Source organism: Orycteropus afer, unplaced genomic scaffold, assembly GCF_000298275.1.
Source record: "Orycteropus afer afer isolate SDZICR_OR568_19922 unplaced genomic scaffold, OryAfe1.0 scaffold00230, whole genome shotgun sequence".
In the NCBI taxonomy this organism is placed as follows: domain Eukaryota; kingdom Metazoa; phylum Chordata; class Mammalia; order Tubulidentata; family Orycteropodidae; genus Orycteropus; species Orycteropus afer.
The window spans coordinates 4462485-4480234 of NW_006921817.1; the positions used below are offsets into that span (position 1 = coordinate 4462485).

The window sequence follows — 17750 nt, forward strand, 5'->3', positions numbered from 1 at the left end:
ACCCAAATCCTAATTAAAAAAAAATAATAAATAAAAAATAAAAAAAAAAAAAGAAATGAAACAGCAAGCTAGAAATGAAACAGCAAGCTAAATCTGTTTATAATTAATAGCACTAATGTTTCTTTGACCTAGGATGAGTTTTAAAACTAGTAGTAAAACAGTCTCAGGTGTTATTATTCAAATGAATAATTGGAATCCTTTCATGGTAAGATTATATTATTATTTTAGGATATAATAATGGGAAACACAAGGAGTAATGTGAAGAGTCCTGTTACATTGCAGAAATTGCAGTTGATATTATATATATATAGTGTATTAATTGTTGTGTGGAAAACTAATTTGCTCTGTAAACTTTCATCCAAATCACAATAAATAGTTAAAGGAAAGATTATTTTATTAAAACAATATTATCATTGCCTGTAAGCAACAAATATCACATTTGAATTACACTTTGAAAAGAAAATATTTAAATATATTTATATGAATAGAAAAAAAAATCATTAAGATAATTATACTGATCTCATTTTAAAACAAAATCTCCCACCCCAAATTTCCTGTTAAAATAGTCATCTCATTTAAGCTGTGTTAGATATTACTAATTGTGAATATAAAAACAAATGCATATTCTTCCTTAACTACACGGCATTTTAACTCATTTTATGTTTCAGTTTTGAGTCAGCCACATGAGTAATGAATTTATAATTCTGAACTCAGTCTTCCTTTTTACGGAAAATGAAGGAATTGCACTAAAATATTTTCTAGCTTTAGCACATTATATGATCTATAAAACATTTGAACTAATGAGTCTGTAATTTCTGTACTTTTTCTTCTTTTTTTATTCTTACTCCTTACTTTCCTGCTGTGGTACTCTAATGAACTTCATCTCATATAGGAGATAGTTTGTCATTCATCTTATGCCACAATTTTGTAGAGACCTTTTCTTTTTTTTCCTCCTCACTAAAAAAGAAGTCTTTAAAGTACTTGGTAGTTGTTTGAACTTTGGTAGAAATTATTAAATTTTTCTTTGCAAACTCAAGGAAAGAAAATGTCCTGCTGGGCTGGGACTAAGCACGAAAGACTCTGTCTGAGAGGTACAATTTGTCAGAAAATTATGAGGAGGTGCAAACGGAGGGTAATAATGGAAGCAGTCTTGCAACATTAACTGTATCATTCACTCTCATCAATTCTGTAATAAATCTTCACTCACCACACTGAGGGATGGTGCGGACCAGGTAGTTCTCCAGCAGGCTGTCACTGCCAGCATTCACCCATGAAGCACTAACAGCCCACACAAGATGGGGCCCTCCTCGGCAGGGGGTGAGTGCCATGATGCACATGCTGAGGAATGAATTTGTAGAATAGAAATGGCAGCCCAGATAGTTGGACAATAATCCTGAATTGTCATCAGAGTGGTCTCTTCCCATGGTCAATTAGACACTATTCAGCAAACTGTAGTCTAACAGTTTCAAAGACTAGACTGAAATCACAGGAATAAAACAGCCTTTCTGAAAATCATTGTCTCTTTTACAAAGGGGCTACAAAGGGTGCCATTAATCTATTAAGAAATTAAAGTTTATGCCAGCTCTGCCCAACTCGAATGAGTAGTAATATTTGGAACTTACATAGAAGTTTTCAAAGTTTGGATTGCTCATTGAATATGAGGGAATAAGGTTTTTTAGTAATATATGTGTTTGCAATCCAACCACTAACCTAAAAGTTGGTAGTTTAAAACCCACCAGTAGTGAGTGGAATAAAGGCTTAGCACTATTCTTCTGTAAAGATTGTAGCCAAGAAAATACGATGGACCCAACACATTGGGTTGCCATGAGTCCAACAAGATAGAACCTTTTTTTCTTTTCCCCCTTATTGAGGGAACAGTTATTTTCCCCATCAAATTAATGATAATCAAGGTAGAAACTGTATGAGGGTACTGGTATACTTCAAGAGGGATACCATTAAATGAACAAATAGAATGGAAGTACCATGAACTTTGAAACTGTTCAGCCCCTGTTATAAAACTTGCTCATCAGTATGATGTTTGAAAGCTTACTTAATTTCCATAAGCCTCTGTGCCTTCATCCACCAATGATGATGAAACATTAACTTTGCAGTGTTGTGAAATTCAGTAAGGTTTGGTCTACAAAGCAAATGATTTTACCAGGCATCAACAAGATGCCACATAAATATTGGTTCATTGATATCTTAAAACTATGGTTGATATAAAAAGGGTTATGTCCTATGGGTTACAATTTAGGGTGTTATAAAGAAGATTTTTGCTGTTGTTAGGTGCTGTCAAGTTGGTTCCAATTCATAGCAACCTGATGTACAACCAAATGGAACATTGCCTGGTCCTTCACGATTCTCACAATCATTGCCATGCTTGAGCCCATGAGCATCATTCAAACAAGCCAGATGGGCTACTTACAGGTAATGCAGATTTTCAAAATAAATAACTCAGGGTCACTAGAATGTGATCTTGGAGATCTGAACTATTTCTCTTAGAAGTTTAAGTAAACTGTTATTATATCTCAATATTACATCAGAATTCCATAAAGTCTTGAATATACCTAGATAATCCCAAGGAAATAGTGCATAGCCCCTGGTAAACTGTATCATATAAAATAACATTAATTACTAAAAGCTACTAATGCGTAGAAAGAATATTTGTCATTACACACAGCATCATTTCAGTTCATACTCTGAAGTTCTATGTTTACAAAGATTCACTCACTTACTCCTTGAAATAGTCCTACAAGTAACTTAGACAAAGTCACCTGCTAGCCTAGCCAGTCATGAAGACAGAATGTGAGTCTAGGCTCTTTGGTTCCAAAGTCATTCTCTTAACATCTATATATTGCATTTGAAAGGAACCTACTGCCATTGAGTTGATTCAGACTCATAGTGCCCCAACAGGGCAGCATAGAACTGTCTCATAGGGATTTCAAGGCTGTAAATCTTTGCAGAAGCAGATGGCCTCATCTTTCTCCGGCAGAGTCAATGGTGGGTTCGAACTGGTGAAATTTTGGTTAGCAGCCAAATGCTTTAACCACTATGCCACCAGAACTCCCTATACAGCAGTAATGAAATTATAAACTCTGCAATTTATTTACTTATATATTTTGATCTTAACACAAATTCATTAAAATCTTTTTATGTGTTAAGGATTGTGTCATGTTCATGTTAATAATCATAACTTTCTTAAATATTAATGTATGAATTAATTCACACAATGGATGAAATACTTGCCAAGTTGGAACAACAGAAAATAAACAACAACAACAACAATAGCAAACTCTAATATAATTGTCACTATGAGCCAGGCACTTCTAAAGTGCTTTCATTATTTTAATCCCTTTCATCACTATAGGAACTTAATGGGATAGATAATAATATTATATCTACTTGTTCAAACCCACTAGCTGCTCCACAGGATGAAGATGAAGCAAACTACTTCTGTAAAGATTTACAGCCTTGAAAACCAAATGGGGGTCGCTATGAGTTGAAATAGACTTGATGGCAGTGGTGGGTTTGACTCCACAGAGGAGGAAACTGAGCCATCATTTAAGTAACGTGTTCTAGGTCAAAAAGCTAAGTGGAAAAGCCAGGATTTGAACCCCAAACATGGTACCAGAATTGATACTTTAACCACAACTTGATTGATGACAGGAGTATCAGCAGTACCAGCAATTTAAGGAAATTTTGATATGGACACCAAATTCACCTTGACACTCATCAGCAATTTCTTATAGGAAAATACCCCACTGACAGGTAGCGAAGACTCAAGCTTTGCTCCCTGATTACAATATGTATTAATATTTTTAAAAAATGAATCCATTTTATATTTTAAAGATGCTGCATACACAAAATAGATCCTGAAATATCTTTGGGTTTTTGAGAGGAAAGAAAACTGAGTGGAAAGAATGTGAAGTTATGAATTAACAACAAAAAAGGTCAGGAGTTTGAACCCACTAGCCACTCTGCAAGAATAGACAATCTGCCTCCATATAAATTTACAGTCTTGGAAACACAGTTGGGGTTGCCAAATCAGAATACAGTTGATGGTAGTAAGTTTGGTTTTGGAATCTTTATGGAAGCATACTACATCACCTTTCACCCTTGAAGGGACTTTTTGTTGTTATTATGTGCCATCGAGTCAGACCCAACTCATAGCGACTCCTCTTTGGGTTTCTAAGGTGGTATCACTACAGAAGTAGATTGCCCAACCTTCCTTTGAGGAGTGGCTGGTGAGTTTGAACCACCAGCCTTCTGGTTAGCAGTCAAGTGCCTTAGGCACTACGCTACCAGAGCTCCCAGAGCTCTTGAAGAGACTAAGGGATTCAAACTGCTGATCTTTCAATTAGCAGACAGGTACTTGATCACTGTGCCACCAGGTGGCCTTTGATTATAAGTAACCCACTGCCATCTAATTGATTCTGACCCATAGAGATCCCATTGAGTTTCCAAGTCTATAAATCTTTACAGAGGTAGATTGTCTCATCTTCTTCCTGTGGAACAGCTGGTGGGTTTCATGTGCTTAGCACCCACATGCCTTACTCATTACCCACCAGAGCTCCTTTTATTATAATTCAAAACTCACTGCTGTAGAGTTGGATTCGACTATAGCAACCCTACCTTGGGTTTCTGAGGCAGTATCACTATGGAAGTAGATTACTCAAACTTCCTTCTGAGGAGTGGCTGGTGGGTTTAAACTTCCAGCCTTCTGGTTAGCAGTCAAATGCCTTAGGCACTAGTGGGGACCTATTTTTTTTTTTGTGTTTTATTATTTGTTTTTTTAGTCAAAGGAATTTTAGAAAATGACAAATATCCTGCACATGATAGAGTCAACAAAGTAGGGTTACCAAATTTCTCTATAAAGTCTTAATACTGCATTGATTTCAATTGTAAAATGAAGAGGTGTTTGAGGAAGTCTTGTGGATAGTCCAGTCTCCCATAGAGAAAGTGCCTTCTCAGGAGAGGCTGAAAATCAGAAAGCACACAGTTATTTTCTCTCAATCCTGAAGAACAGATTACTTTTTTCTAGAGGGATTATAAATAGTGGCAGAGAGGATTAACTGGCTGGTGGCAATTACCAGTAAACGCTGGTCAGCTGTGACTTTTAATTACCAAAATATCTTGCCTCGGGGAATATGAGATATGATAATATAGAAAAAAGTTATTTTAAATAAAATTCAAAAGTTTTGAGTCAAAGAGAAATGACTGGGATTTTACTCTAGCTGATAGTGTGGAAAGGCGCTCTGGGTGACATAGTGCCTAAGGCATTTGACTGCTAACCAGAAGGCTGGCGGTTCAAACACACCAGCCACTCCCTGCAAGGAAGATTGGGCGAATCTACTTCTGCAGCGATACTGCCATGGAAACCCAAGGAGGGGTTGCTGGTATTCAGATCCGACAGGATGGAAGTGAGTTTGGTTTGTATTGGTGTGGGAGTCAGAGTTAGTACTTGGAACTTCAAAGGACTATACACTGTCATAAGGGGAAAAAAAAAAAAAAAAAAGCTAATTTACCTAAGTGCTTTGGTATTATGGAAGAAAATGTGATACCTTTGTCTCCTTTTCAGGAAAAGCTGGTCACTCTGTCTGAAAGATGTGAATGGATATGAGGAATGTCTTCTGTTAATGGAGAGAATGAGATTTCAGTTAATACATACACACGTTGTTGTTAGGTGCCTTCTTGTAGACTCCGACTTATTTACAACAGAATGAAACACTGCTGTGCACCATCCTCACAATCCTTGTGCTATACTTGAGCTCATCATGGCAGCCACTGTGTCAATCCACCTTTTTGATGGTCTTCTCTTTCACTGGCTTTCCATTTTACCAAGCATAATATCCTTCTCCAGGGAATGGTCCCTTCTGACAATATGACCAAAATAGCTGAGACAAAGTCTGGCCATTCTTGCTTCTAAGGAAGCATTCTGGCTACACTTCTTCCAGGACAGATTTGTTAGTGCTTCTGACAGTCCATGTTTTTTTTCAATATTCTTCAACAACACCACAATTCAAAAGCATGAGCTCTTCTTCAGTCTTCCTCATTCATTTCTTATTTGTACATATACATACACACAAACTCACAATATAAATTAGGAAATCAATTGGAACTCAAAGCACTTTTACAAAGACAAAAACAAGTAGGAAAAAAATAAAAATAATGACATTTAAAGCTCCATCCAGTAAATCTAGACTTTATTAAATAATAGATATCCATCTAAAAATAATGGAACATAAAACAGTAAGATGAAGATTCCTTGAAGAATTCCTACACTGCCAAAGGGCAAGGAGGCCACATCTTCTGATCTCCTCTAACCCCACAAGAAGAAGAAAGAATCAACATCAGTAGCCCAAGGCCTATTCCTGCAAGGCCAGATGCGCTGCCTCCCTCCAGCCCTTAAACCAACCCTGGCACCAACTGTTCCTCCCGCAGCACCCACCACCACTCTGCTGTGTTTGATAATTTGCTGTAGTGGCTACAGAGAACTCACAGATTATGGGGTTTATTAAGGAAGCAACAGGCTGCAATTTGATTTCAGCAACATGCTTAGTCTCTCTCAATCTGCTGTCTCTCTTAGTCTCTCCCAGCAATGGGTGTCTCTTGATGTCTCTCTCCCCTCAGCAATGCACAATTCTCACATCTCTCAGCCAGCAGTGAGAGATTCCTTCTGCCTCTAGGAGGGCTCTTTTTGAGCCTGGCAGAGCAGTCAAACTAACCAATCCCAACATCAGAATTCTGTATACCTGAGAGAGAGAGAACTTCCCAGAAAATTACCTTGTACTGCACCCAACAGAAATACCCCAGGTAGATAACTTTAACAATCAGGAGCTACTCAGTTTCTCATGGAAAATTCCATCATGGAGTTTACAAAGACTTACGGATAGAAAAGGCACACTACGTAATTTACTACACCGCACACACTAAGTAGCTAGAGGGGTAGAGGAGAAGAAACATGTTTAGGAGACTATGCTTATACATCTAACACAACATTGTATACACCAACACAGAGATAAGCAATAAGAATAAAGATATATAAATAAAAATAAATATAAGACTGGATTTCCTAGAGGGAAACTTAAATAAATATGTAATAAAGATCTTCATAAGCTATACAGATAGTCAAATGTGTAAATTATAAAGTAACGATTTACTTAAACTGGCAAGTCCCCATTGAGAGTTTAGGAGACAATGTGGACAAAGGTAGCTTATAGGTTGATGGTAGTAGTATGAATTGATTCAATCGCTTTTTTGGGAAAAATGACAATTAAAAGTCAAGATTACAAAGCATATACTCTAAACGCTACAACTTAGATGAAAATCTTATACTTGTCTAATTATAATTATCAACTTATCAAAATATTCATTCAAATTCAACAAACAAGAATAATAAAAATAAAATGGAACAACTCACCAAGAGAATGGATAATAAATATATGTTTATTTAATGAGATTTATAGCAATAAGTGAATGAATCACAGCTATACACAGAAACAGAGATCTCACAGGCTATTTCTTGAGATAAAAGTTCTTGAGATAACAATCTAAAGTTTGTTTAAACACATACATATGGAATTCTAAGAAAAAACAAGAAAAACATTCAGGATTGTGGTTTTCTCTAGATGAGTTTAGGATATATTGGTAAAATTTGTATCTCCAGCTAGGTGATGGTGTTATTATTATTTATACCTGAAATATATATTTATATATATTTTTTCATAGGATAAATTTTTATAATAAAAACTTCCATGAGTTAATAAGGATAGCTCTCTGTGTTACTGATATGGATAATTAAGATTAACCCCCTCTTCCTGGAACTTGTGTTAGGTTTTAAATGCAGGAGCAGCTGAGAATTATTAAAATCAGTATCCAGTTGTTGTTGTTATCATTGTTAAGTGCAGTTGAATCGTTTCTGACCCATAGCAACCCCATGCACAGCAGAACGAAACACTGCCCAATCCCTCTCCAGCTCCACGATCCCTGCTATACTTGAGCCAATCATCGCCGGCCACCATGTCAATCCATCTCGTTGAAGGCCTCCCCCTCTTTCGTCGACCCTCCAGTATACACAGATATTTATTCAATTTGGAACTTAATAAAAACTACCTGGATAAACTAGGGAAGAGTCATTTGTCATTATAAGACTTTAAACAGAAATGGAGAGACTTGGAATCACTGATGGCCCTTGCATCAATGGTTCCCAGCTAAAGGCGGGGCTTTGGAGGAACATAAATAATAGTGAAATGAAGATTTAGTTGGTTTACAATGTCAGTAATATCAAAGATGAATGTTGATACCACAAAAGGTTCACTGTATTGCAGATACTGTCTTCTCTGAGTACCAAAAAACAAAATCCACTACTAGACGAGTCAATTCTGACTTACAGCAACTCTACTGCCCCATAGGATTTCTAAGATTGTGAAACTTTACAGAAGTAGACTGTGACAACTTTCTCCTGCAGAATGACTAGTTGCTTCAAACCACCAACTGTATGATTAGAAGCTGAGGATAATCACTTTATTAACAAGTCTCCTCATCTGGGTAAAATGCAGTGCCCACAACTTTCCCAAACCCTGGACCTCATAGAGATTCCATTCTATCTAAGGGAAGCAGAGACAAAACAATAAGCAAGGTGATTGAAAGTGAGAGTGTTTCATGATGAATATGCTAAGAAGAAAAAGAATAAATGAAATACCAACAAAATATAGTTATTTCAAATTCAAGTTTTACATTTGTCTATTCATATACATATATTTTGGATAAAAAGTAAAATTATTTTGGGATGTAGACACAGTTTTGATAAATATAATAACTGGCTGGATCAAGAAGAAGGAAAAATTCACTCAAAAGTAATAGATCTATTAGAAAATAAAATGAAAACAGTATGGTAATAACATGTTTTAAAATGGAAACACAAATATAATAATATATTGCAAACACATATCACTCATCTTAAGTATTAATGGCATGGATAATATGTTACTGGATTAATAATAGATACTAAAAAAAAGGAAAGAAATATTGTCACAAAAGTGAAGTATATGATACTTCATTAAACAAGGTGTTACAGTACAGGACTTAAGACTAAGAAGTATATTGTTTCATATTCTGAAAGGTACAAACAATATGCAGAAAATTATTTGTTTTCCTGAAGAAATTCTAATAAATGGTGAAATAAGTTAACTTTTCTAAAACAAATTTAGCTTTAAGAGAAAACTGAATTTAGTGATATGTACTGTGAATTTTAGAAAAGCACACTAAAAGAAAATATTATTTAAAAACATAGCAGTGACTTTATGGCCTACAGCTATAAGAAGAAAGGTATCTTAAAATGGTTGAGATTCTTTTAAACATGTACTTCGTACATAATATAGATAATATTTGAAATGAAGTAAAGTAAGTGGCAATAAAAGAAACTGAAGCCATTGCATAGGACCTCCCTTAGATATTCTGATTTTTAGACATTAAAACAAATGTAATCAAGGAGACACATGAGAATATTTTTTTGTCTTAATAAATTAATAAATTCTTTAGACTGAAAGAATGGAACATATATCTCATATTTAAAGTTATATACAAAAACAATTGCAACAAGATATCAGGATATTTAATAACAATTGAAAAAATGCCCAATGATTTAATGGGATTGTTTGTCCATCAGCCAAAGGAAGGTTATCAGTCGATCCTGAGGGACTAAATGAAGGGAATATTGGAGTGCAAACTCCAGCAATACATAGATGGTGAACCAGAAATTTCCCAGTTTCTTTTTAATACTGAAAGACCATGCAATTCAATACTTCTTTTCTTGATATTTCTTTTCAGCCAACATTCATCTCATTGATTATACAAGCTTCAAATAATTTATTTTTCCATACGTCCAGGTACTGTTGACTTCTAGGTCACACACTCATGACTTTGCTGATTTCTTGCTTAAAAAAATATTCCACTGCTTCTTTTGCTTGCTAATTTACATATTTCATAGAGTTATGTTGCAACTGGGGCCACCAAATTTTACTCGATGACTTATGATAAAAATGGGTATTTTATTATTACATCAATTTTCATACATAGAGATAATTTCTTAGAATGAGGACTTGAACTCAGAAAAGAATATTGTCTGAGTAGAATGCCTGGATTTCCTAAACTGGCTAAACTAGTCCATTTACATTGAACCACAAAGATATTATGCCAAATGAGCAAACAAACAGAAGTCAGATAACTGTTTTACTGATCTCAGGAGAATGAAGTTTCAAATTCTCCTTCTTCAACTCATTCCTGCATTTATTTATCAACTCCCACCTCCAGGAAATTGTTGTTTATATCTAGCCTAAATCTTTCATTCTCTAGTATAAACTCATTTCCTGTCTCTCGGTTCTCTGCACCTGGGTATCCCAACCACTAGAGTGATTTTATTTTCCGCAAAATGAGAAACAGAAGTTAATAAGGTCATATCAACTGTACGGATCATGTGCAATGCTGGTCATAATGATGGACTCCCAGAAGCATCATAAAAGCGTTGCCAGATACTCTTGCTATACTGAAAACACATTTATTTTGATAATAATAACATTCCCAGTTGGCTCCACTAAAAGATGTTCACAGCCACGTGTTTCCATGTGTTGGATGAAAACTGTTATATGAAAGTGAAATATGCTTTGAGTAGATCAATAATACTGTACAAACATTTTACACATAATTTTCTGATTCTTACTATAGTGTGGCAGTGGTTTTTGGTCTTTGCTGAACAGATGGATACTATAGCAATGTACCAGTGGAAAGATAAAATTTATTTTTTTAACTGCTGTAATAAAAAATGATTATGAATAATTTCACACTTTTCAAATATATACAATTTAATTTTCTGTGTATTTTTCATAACTCTTAAAATGTACTTTTGAATTGATTCTGAATTTTTATGAACAATTTAATTATGAATTACTGCATTGAGAGAGAATGTGTGACCTTACAATAATGATCTTCATATAATAATTATAATTTCATATTTACATTTCCTTCAGTTTATATTTAAATAGTTTGGATGACTGAAGGAAGCAAGATCTTCCTGTCAGATTTTAAAAAGGTAAAACTGATTTAAAATAAAAATACATGCCACAAATGATAAATGCAAAAAAGTAATATCAGATGGCTGGGACAGGACCAGGCTATGTTTCATTCTGTTTTACATAGGGTTGCTATGAGTTGGAATGAACTCAACAGCATCTAACAAAAATAACACTGTAGAAACACACCTTTTTTATGATCTTCAACACTATGGTAGCGTTCATAGCTAGCTGAGGTTCAAATTAGTTAGTTCCACGGGTGGCAGAAACCCTGAGGCCTGAGAGAATTCTGAGCACACAGGTTTCAATTATTTTCCTTGAATGGCTTATCCAGCCTTGAACTCAGCATGAGACAGTGGCCTTGGGAGTATGATGCATGCAGCCATGTAATTATGAATTTAAGTATATTTTCCTAATTAATTTAAATATACTTGAGGAGCTTACGTGGCTTGAAACTTGGCATTGTCACTAGATAGAATCAAGGCCCACTGAGGTGAGAGAGTTGATCTTGTAATTCATGAGCTTTTAAAAGATGCCTTTTGGTAGAGAAACTCTAATTCTCTATGTTCCAAAACTTGGGAAAAACTGAAAAACTCTATGTTTTATCTCAAATGAGCATTATTATTATTATTATTAGGAACAATGAAGTTGAAAAAATTGCTGTCATCGGCTGCTAGTTTGGCTAATAGTTATAGCAGCATAAAAGATTTTGCAGGAATACAAACATCGTCTCTACCATTTGGTAGATGATTCATTCATGAAGCTAGGACTCTAGTCAGGGAACGTGACTACAGGGCTCAAAAGAACAGAAACACCAGGAGCAAAGTTTGTGAGCTCTATTTGCATTTGTGATTAAATATTCCCAAAGGGGAGGGTGAGCTGAAACATCACCTGAGACAAAGGATTGGTTCAGATGCATTAAAAGGGAATTTCATAAGTTAATAGTTAGCCTACTATCCCACAACTCCACTTCCATCCACTACCAGCCTCACATGTTTTGATCCATGGCCCTGAATCTCTCCGTAAGACCAGTTGTTTTCTCCAGTCCTGGACCATATTGACTCCACCCATCTTTTATTTGCCTTTAGGATTGTTTTTGTTTTTATTTATTTGATAAATATATTTCAACATTTGCACCGAATTGAAAAAAGTGGAATCCTTGTTCAGCTCAGATTTCACCATGAACATGTACATTTTATCATGAATTACACAGTTAACATTTTTCCTTTCTGGAAATTTAGCCTTCCTGCCTCCAGATCCTTGGACACATAACAGTCATGATGTCCTACACGTATAGAGTGATGTTGTCTTCACCTTCTCTTTTGAGATTTTGAGTTAGAAGTAAATGCCAGTGGATTCATAAATAAATAAATAAATATACATCAGAGTTTTAAAAAATAGAATAATAGAAAAACTACGTAATATAGGAAGTCAGTGAAACATAATAGTGAACTCTAGACTTATCCCTGAGGATGCAGAGTTCTAAAGAATAATGGTAACCTGGTCAGCAAGTGAAAGATAACTGCTTAGATGGGAAATTATCTGAAGTACTCAGGCAGAGGTAGAATGGTTTAAGAGAAGAGTATAGAGATGTAAATATTTAGCCAGATAATATAAAATGAACAAAAATACATTGCTGAAGCAGCTAATAATATCCAGGTAAGTCATACTTACAAGTTTATTGTACAGATAAAATAAGATGAAACAAAATTCATCAATCTAGTTTCCATATAATGACAACCCATAAATTACACAATCAAATTTTGCTATCAATTTATTAATTTTCATTAAAGAATGATTTAACGTCTGATTTATATTCTATATACCAGGTTTGTGCTCTGAAAGCATGAAGTTACAGTCTCCTGACAATAGACACTTTGTCCCTGCAGCACAGGGGAAATTCCAGGGTTTAGCTTCAGTCGTGTAGTACGTTACAAATGAGCAGGCGTAGGGGTAAATGCTCTATATGTTTTGTTTCATAGCTGTCTCTGGTTTCTAATATAAACATTAATGTGGAATATAATCTCTAAAAATAGATTTTACCCCTTAGATCCCAAGATATAACAAGCAAGAATTTATGCTTATTGGTTAAATGTTTTTAAATGAGTCGAAAGATTGTTCCCTCTCATTACCTAAATTTCCCACACTCAAATTGCATGTAGTAAAATCATATATATGTCATGACCAAACATATTGAATGCAGACTTTAAAAGATCATCATTAGAATATAAGACAAGTACTTAAGTAAACATTAAGGCAAATCACTTTTGATTGAAATAATAAAAACAACAGAGCTGGATTGTCTTTGAACCAAAAGCAATAGGTGTAAAATCATGGTGGTACTTACCACAGTGAAATTCATAACTTTCAATATCCATATTGTCATGGCTAAGTTAACTATCATGGTAACCAACAGCAGAAGGACAAAGAAGTATAAGCACCTCTTTCGCCATCCATAAATTCCCACTGGATAAAGTTGTGCATTCTCAGTTCTTGGCAGGTTATTCTGTTGTGTTGCTAGTATGTATTGTTCACGTGTCATCTGGGAAGAAAATGAAAAAAGAAGGAAAGAAAGTATTACAAGCATTCAAAACTAAAACCAATGCTGTTTTTATTATTTAATCCAAAGACATGATAACAGTAATGAATATATAGGGAATGGTTGATTAATGGTTTCTGTGTAATAAAATGTTACAAAACCCTCAAGTCATTATCATCAAAGTTGCAAATTAGTGTTAAGTGATTATTATGTCTACAAAATATATATTATTTATGATCAGTTTTGTCTAATCCTAACCCTCCTTTCAGAAGGCTCTGAGGACTGTCTGCTCTACTTGTATCTATAACTATGGAATTTTATCCACACTGAAGCTACTTAGAATAAAATTATCTGCTTTTTAGGTTAGACAGAGATCAATTTTATCACAAGTTCTCTCAGGAACTCTCTCTAAATATGCAGATATAAGTAGCTAAGTATAAATGTTTAAAAAATATTTCAATAAAAATTTATTTGTAAGAATATATGAATGAATATTTTCTTTCAAATTGTATAGTTCTAGCTAATTTTAAAAATTTTCAGAACTTTGTTATTCATTCATCTTTCAAGTGAGTTAGAAAAAAATAGGAATTTAAAGGAACACAACAATATAGCATAGCATAACAACATATAGGAAAGAATAGAATAAACATGATGGTTGGGTAATCTGCTTCCATAGTGATACCACCTAGAAAACCCAAGGAGGGGTCACTATGAGTCAGATCTGACTCAACAGCATTGGGTAGTGGGTTGTAAGCAGAAGCCAGTTTAGGAAAAATGGAGATGGTATTTCTGTGTAACATACAAATTTATGTTCAAAAATTAATTTCTTTAAAAAGTAACTGGTCTAGTCTGTTACAATGTATACATATCAATAAGAAAGTTAAATAAAGTGTAGTGGATATACAATTTTTTAAATTAAATTATTTAGGTATTTATTTCCTGAGAGCTCAGATGTTTAATTTTCATAAAATATGATTTTCAATAAAAAAAAAAATTATCTTTTTCTTTTAGTTCTTCTCTGCTAACTTTCCTTTGAATGTCAATTAAATATTTAGCACATCAACAGAAATAATACTAAATAATTTTCACAAAAATAAACACAACACTAATAAAGAAGAAAAAATAACCTTAAATAAAATATATGTGACACAAATTAGTTAAAATAAAAGTATTAAACTATAGTATTAATTGATGAAATTCTACTCTAAATAATGTTGAACCATATATTTAATATTCAAAACTATAACTTTAATTTATTTTAGGGTTGTCCCTCGCTTTTGTTTTAATTTTATAGCTACCAAACTCAAAACTGCAAGTGCAGTGCTAAATATTGTTTTACATTATTTTTTGAAGCATATTGTTGTTGTTGTTATTATGTGCCGTTCAGTCAGACCCGACTCATAGCGACCCCTCCTTGGGTTTCCAAGGCAGTATCACTACAGATGTAGATTGCCCCATCTTCCTTCTGAGGAGTGGCTGGTAGGTTTGAACTGCCAACCTTCTGGTCAGTAGCTAGGTGCTTTAGGCACTATGCTACCAGAGCTTCCTTTTGAAGTATATCATCATTCATTTCATAAAAATATTTATATGAGTTAAATAATAACTTTAAATATTAAATTCAAATAGTAGTAGATGACCAATAGCAAATTTAAATATAAAGAATTACTTCCGAGGAATTATGGTAAGATGGTTGAATAGTCATACAAACTACACACACCCTCTTCAACAAAGAATAGGGGAACCAATTAACACAGATACAGAAGATAATCCTGGGGCCCTGAGCTTTGAAAGGAAGGATACAGAAGTGGACTAAACTCCAAATAGAAGAACCTGCATGAAAACACTGAAAAAGGAGACATATGGAGCTGCAGACTGTCAGCAATCCTGATATCACGGAAAGCTTGGACACTGCCAAGTGGTATAAGGGCCTAAGAATGAACCTAAAAATCAGCCCTTTTAGCCAGGGGCTGCACAGAGCACCACACTGGTGGCTGGTGAACAAAAGGGGAAGCAGCGAAGTGGGAAACAGGCTGAGCTGTGGACTTTACTTGTCTGGAGGGTGCAGCCATTGTGAATGTTCACAAGTGGTTTGACTATTTTAGATATTTAAAGCAACAGCATTTTCTCAGATTCCAGGCACCTAAGAATAGGCTCCACTTGCCCGGATGGCAAAGACATTCCACATACGAAGAGATTGGAAAGGTATGAAATTCTTCTTGTTGCTCTCATACCCAACACCCTCTTGGTGAACAGAAGTATGGTCATCCCTCACTCCCAGCACCTTCTGGGCCAGCAGGAATTCCATCTAATTCTGTGTGCTTGGATGGAGCCTGGGTATCCTTCACTAACCAGATTTTTTTCCTTTTTTTTTTTTTTTGGTTAGTTTCTTTTTGTCTGTTTTAAAATTATTATTATTAATATTTTCATCATTTTTATTATTATTCTTTTTTCTTTCCTTCCCAGGTTCTAGTTTTTAGCTTTTTCTTTCTTCCCTGTTCCTGAATCCCATTTTTTTCTTTCTCTTTCTCATGGCTCTCCCCATTCCTTGTTTTTCTTTCCACATTTTTCTCATTTTTTTCTTCATTATTCTCTTACTGTACCTTTTTTCTCTTATTGCCCCCTTCCTAGATATTGCTTTTTTTTTTTTTTTTGGTGATTTTTCCTGTGTGTTTATGCAGTGTTTTTTTGTCTGCTTGCTTTTACTTTTTTTTATGGTTTTTTGATTCTTGTTTTTGTCTGTGTGGGAGACAGCAACAGTACCCATATGGTGCAACCACACCCACACCTCCTGAATCTCCACTTACTTAGTGAGACCCACCATTGCCTCTTCCACAAACTGGCTAGTGATAAAAAACCTTGGTGGTTAGAATAGCCTGGCTCACCCTTAACTGCTCTTCACAAAGAGTTAACAGAGATCTGATACAACAACATCACAATAACTTGGATAAAACAGACCATCGCAGTCCACACAAAGAAGCAAGGTAAAGCAGTAGAAACAAAGCAGAATACAAACCAAGAACATATCCTGAGGAAGAAGCAACATTGGAACTCCTTAATAAAGAATTCAAAAGAATTATACTTAGGTATCTTCAAATGATTGAGAGAAAAATCAAGGAAAACATTAAAAAAAAATTAAAAAAAAAATACAGACAACATCCTAGAAAAATTTTGGAAGGAATTATTACAATAATATTGAATAGCAGAGAAACACTGTCTCATACATTACTGTGCAGTTTTATGAATAGCCAGAAATGCTGTCCAGTACAATGCAGGAGTACTAGCCACTTAGGTTGGAAGGCTAGCAAAATACAACTGAGAAAGAGCTGCATCATCAGAGTAGAACCAACCTTACTGATATGGATAAATTAAAGCTTTCGAGATCTCTATTTGCTGATATGGGATGACTCAAAGTGAAGAGAAACAGCTGCAAACATCCATTAATAATTGGGACATGGAATATATGAAGTACGAATCTAAGATAGTTGGAAGTTGATTATTACTGGTGATTGGAATGCAAAATTGGAAACAAAGATGAATCACAAATAGCTGCAAAACATAAATTTTGTGATAGAAGTGACACCAGGAGCTGACCAATGACCAAAACCCAGAGGAATTGTAAGATGACATAAAGAACATTATCCATGAATAAAGTAAAAGGTAATTAAAAAGACAGAAAAGGAAGAAAAGACCAAAAAGAAAGTCAGAAAACACTCTGAAACTTGCTCTTGAATGGAGAGTAGCTAAAGCAAATGAAAGAGACATGATAAAAAAGCTGACCATAAAATTTCAAAGAGCATGTCAAGAAGACAAAATCAGTTATTATAATGAAATGTGTAAAGAGCTGGAGTTAAAAAAAAAAAAAAGTGAGATAATACACTCACCATTTCTTAAGTTGAAAGAACAAAAGAAAGAATTCGAGCCACAAGTTACAAGATTGAAAGATTCTATGGAGAAAATATTGAATGATGCAGGAAACATCAAAAAAGACAGAAAGAATACACAGACTCACTGTACCAAAAACAATTGGTTGATCTTCATCCATTTCATGAGGTTGTTGTTGTTGTTGTTGTTAAGTGCCGTCGAGTCATTTCCGACTCATAGCGACCCCATGCACAGCAGAACGAAACACTGCCCGATCCCGCACC

The 17750-nt window shown here is 34.7% G+C and overlaps 1 protein-coding gene across 1 annotated transcript in view; it reads right to left on the reverse strand.

The window, feature by feature from the left end:
• SGCZ (sarcoglycan zeta) overlaps positions 1-13608 on the reverse strand; it is an 865402-nt gene extending 851794 nt beyond the window's left edge. The window contains exon 1 of the mRNA XM_007948877.1: positions 13414-13608. Within this exon, the coding sequence (XP_007947068.1) occupies positions 13414-13608 (195 nt within the window). The remainder of the gene's footprint in view (positions 1-13413) is intronic.
• Between the last annotated feature and the right edge of the window lie 4142 nt (positions 13609-17750).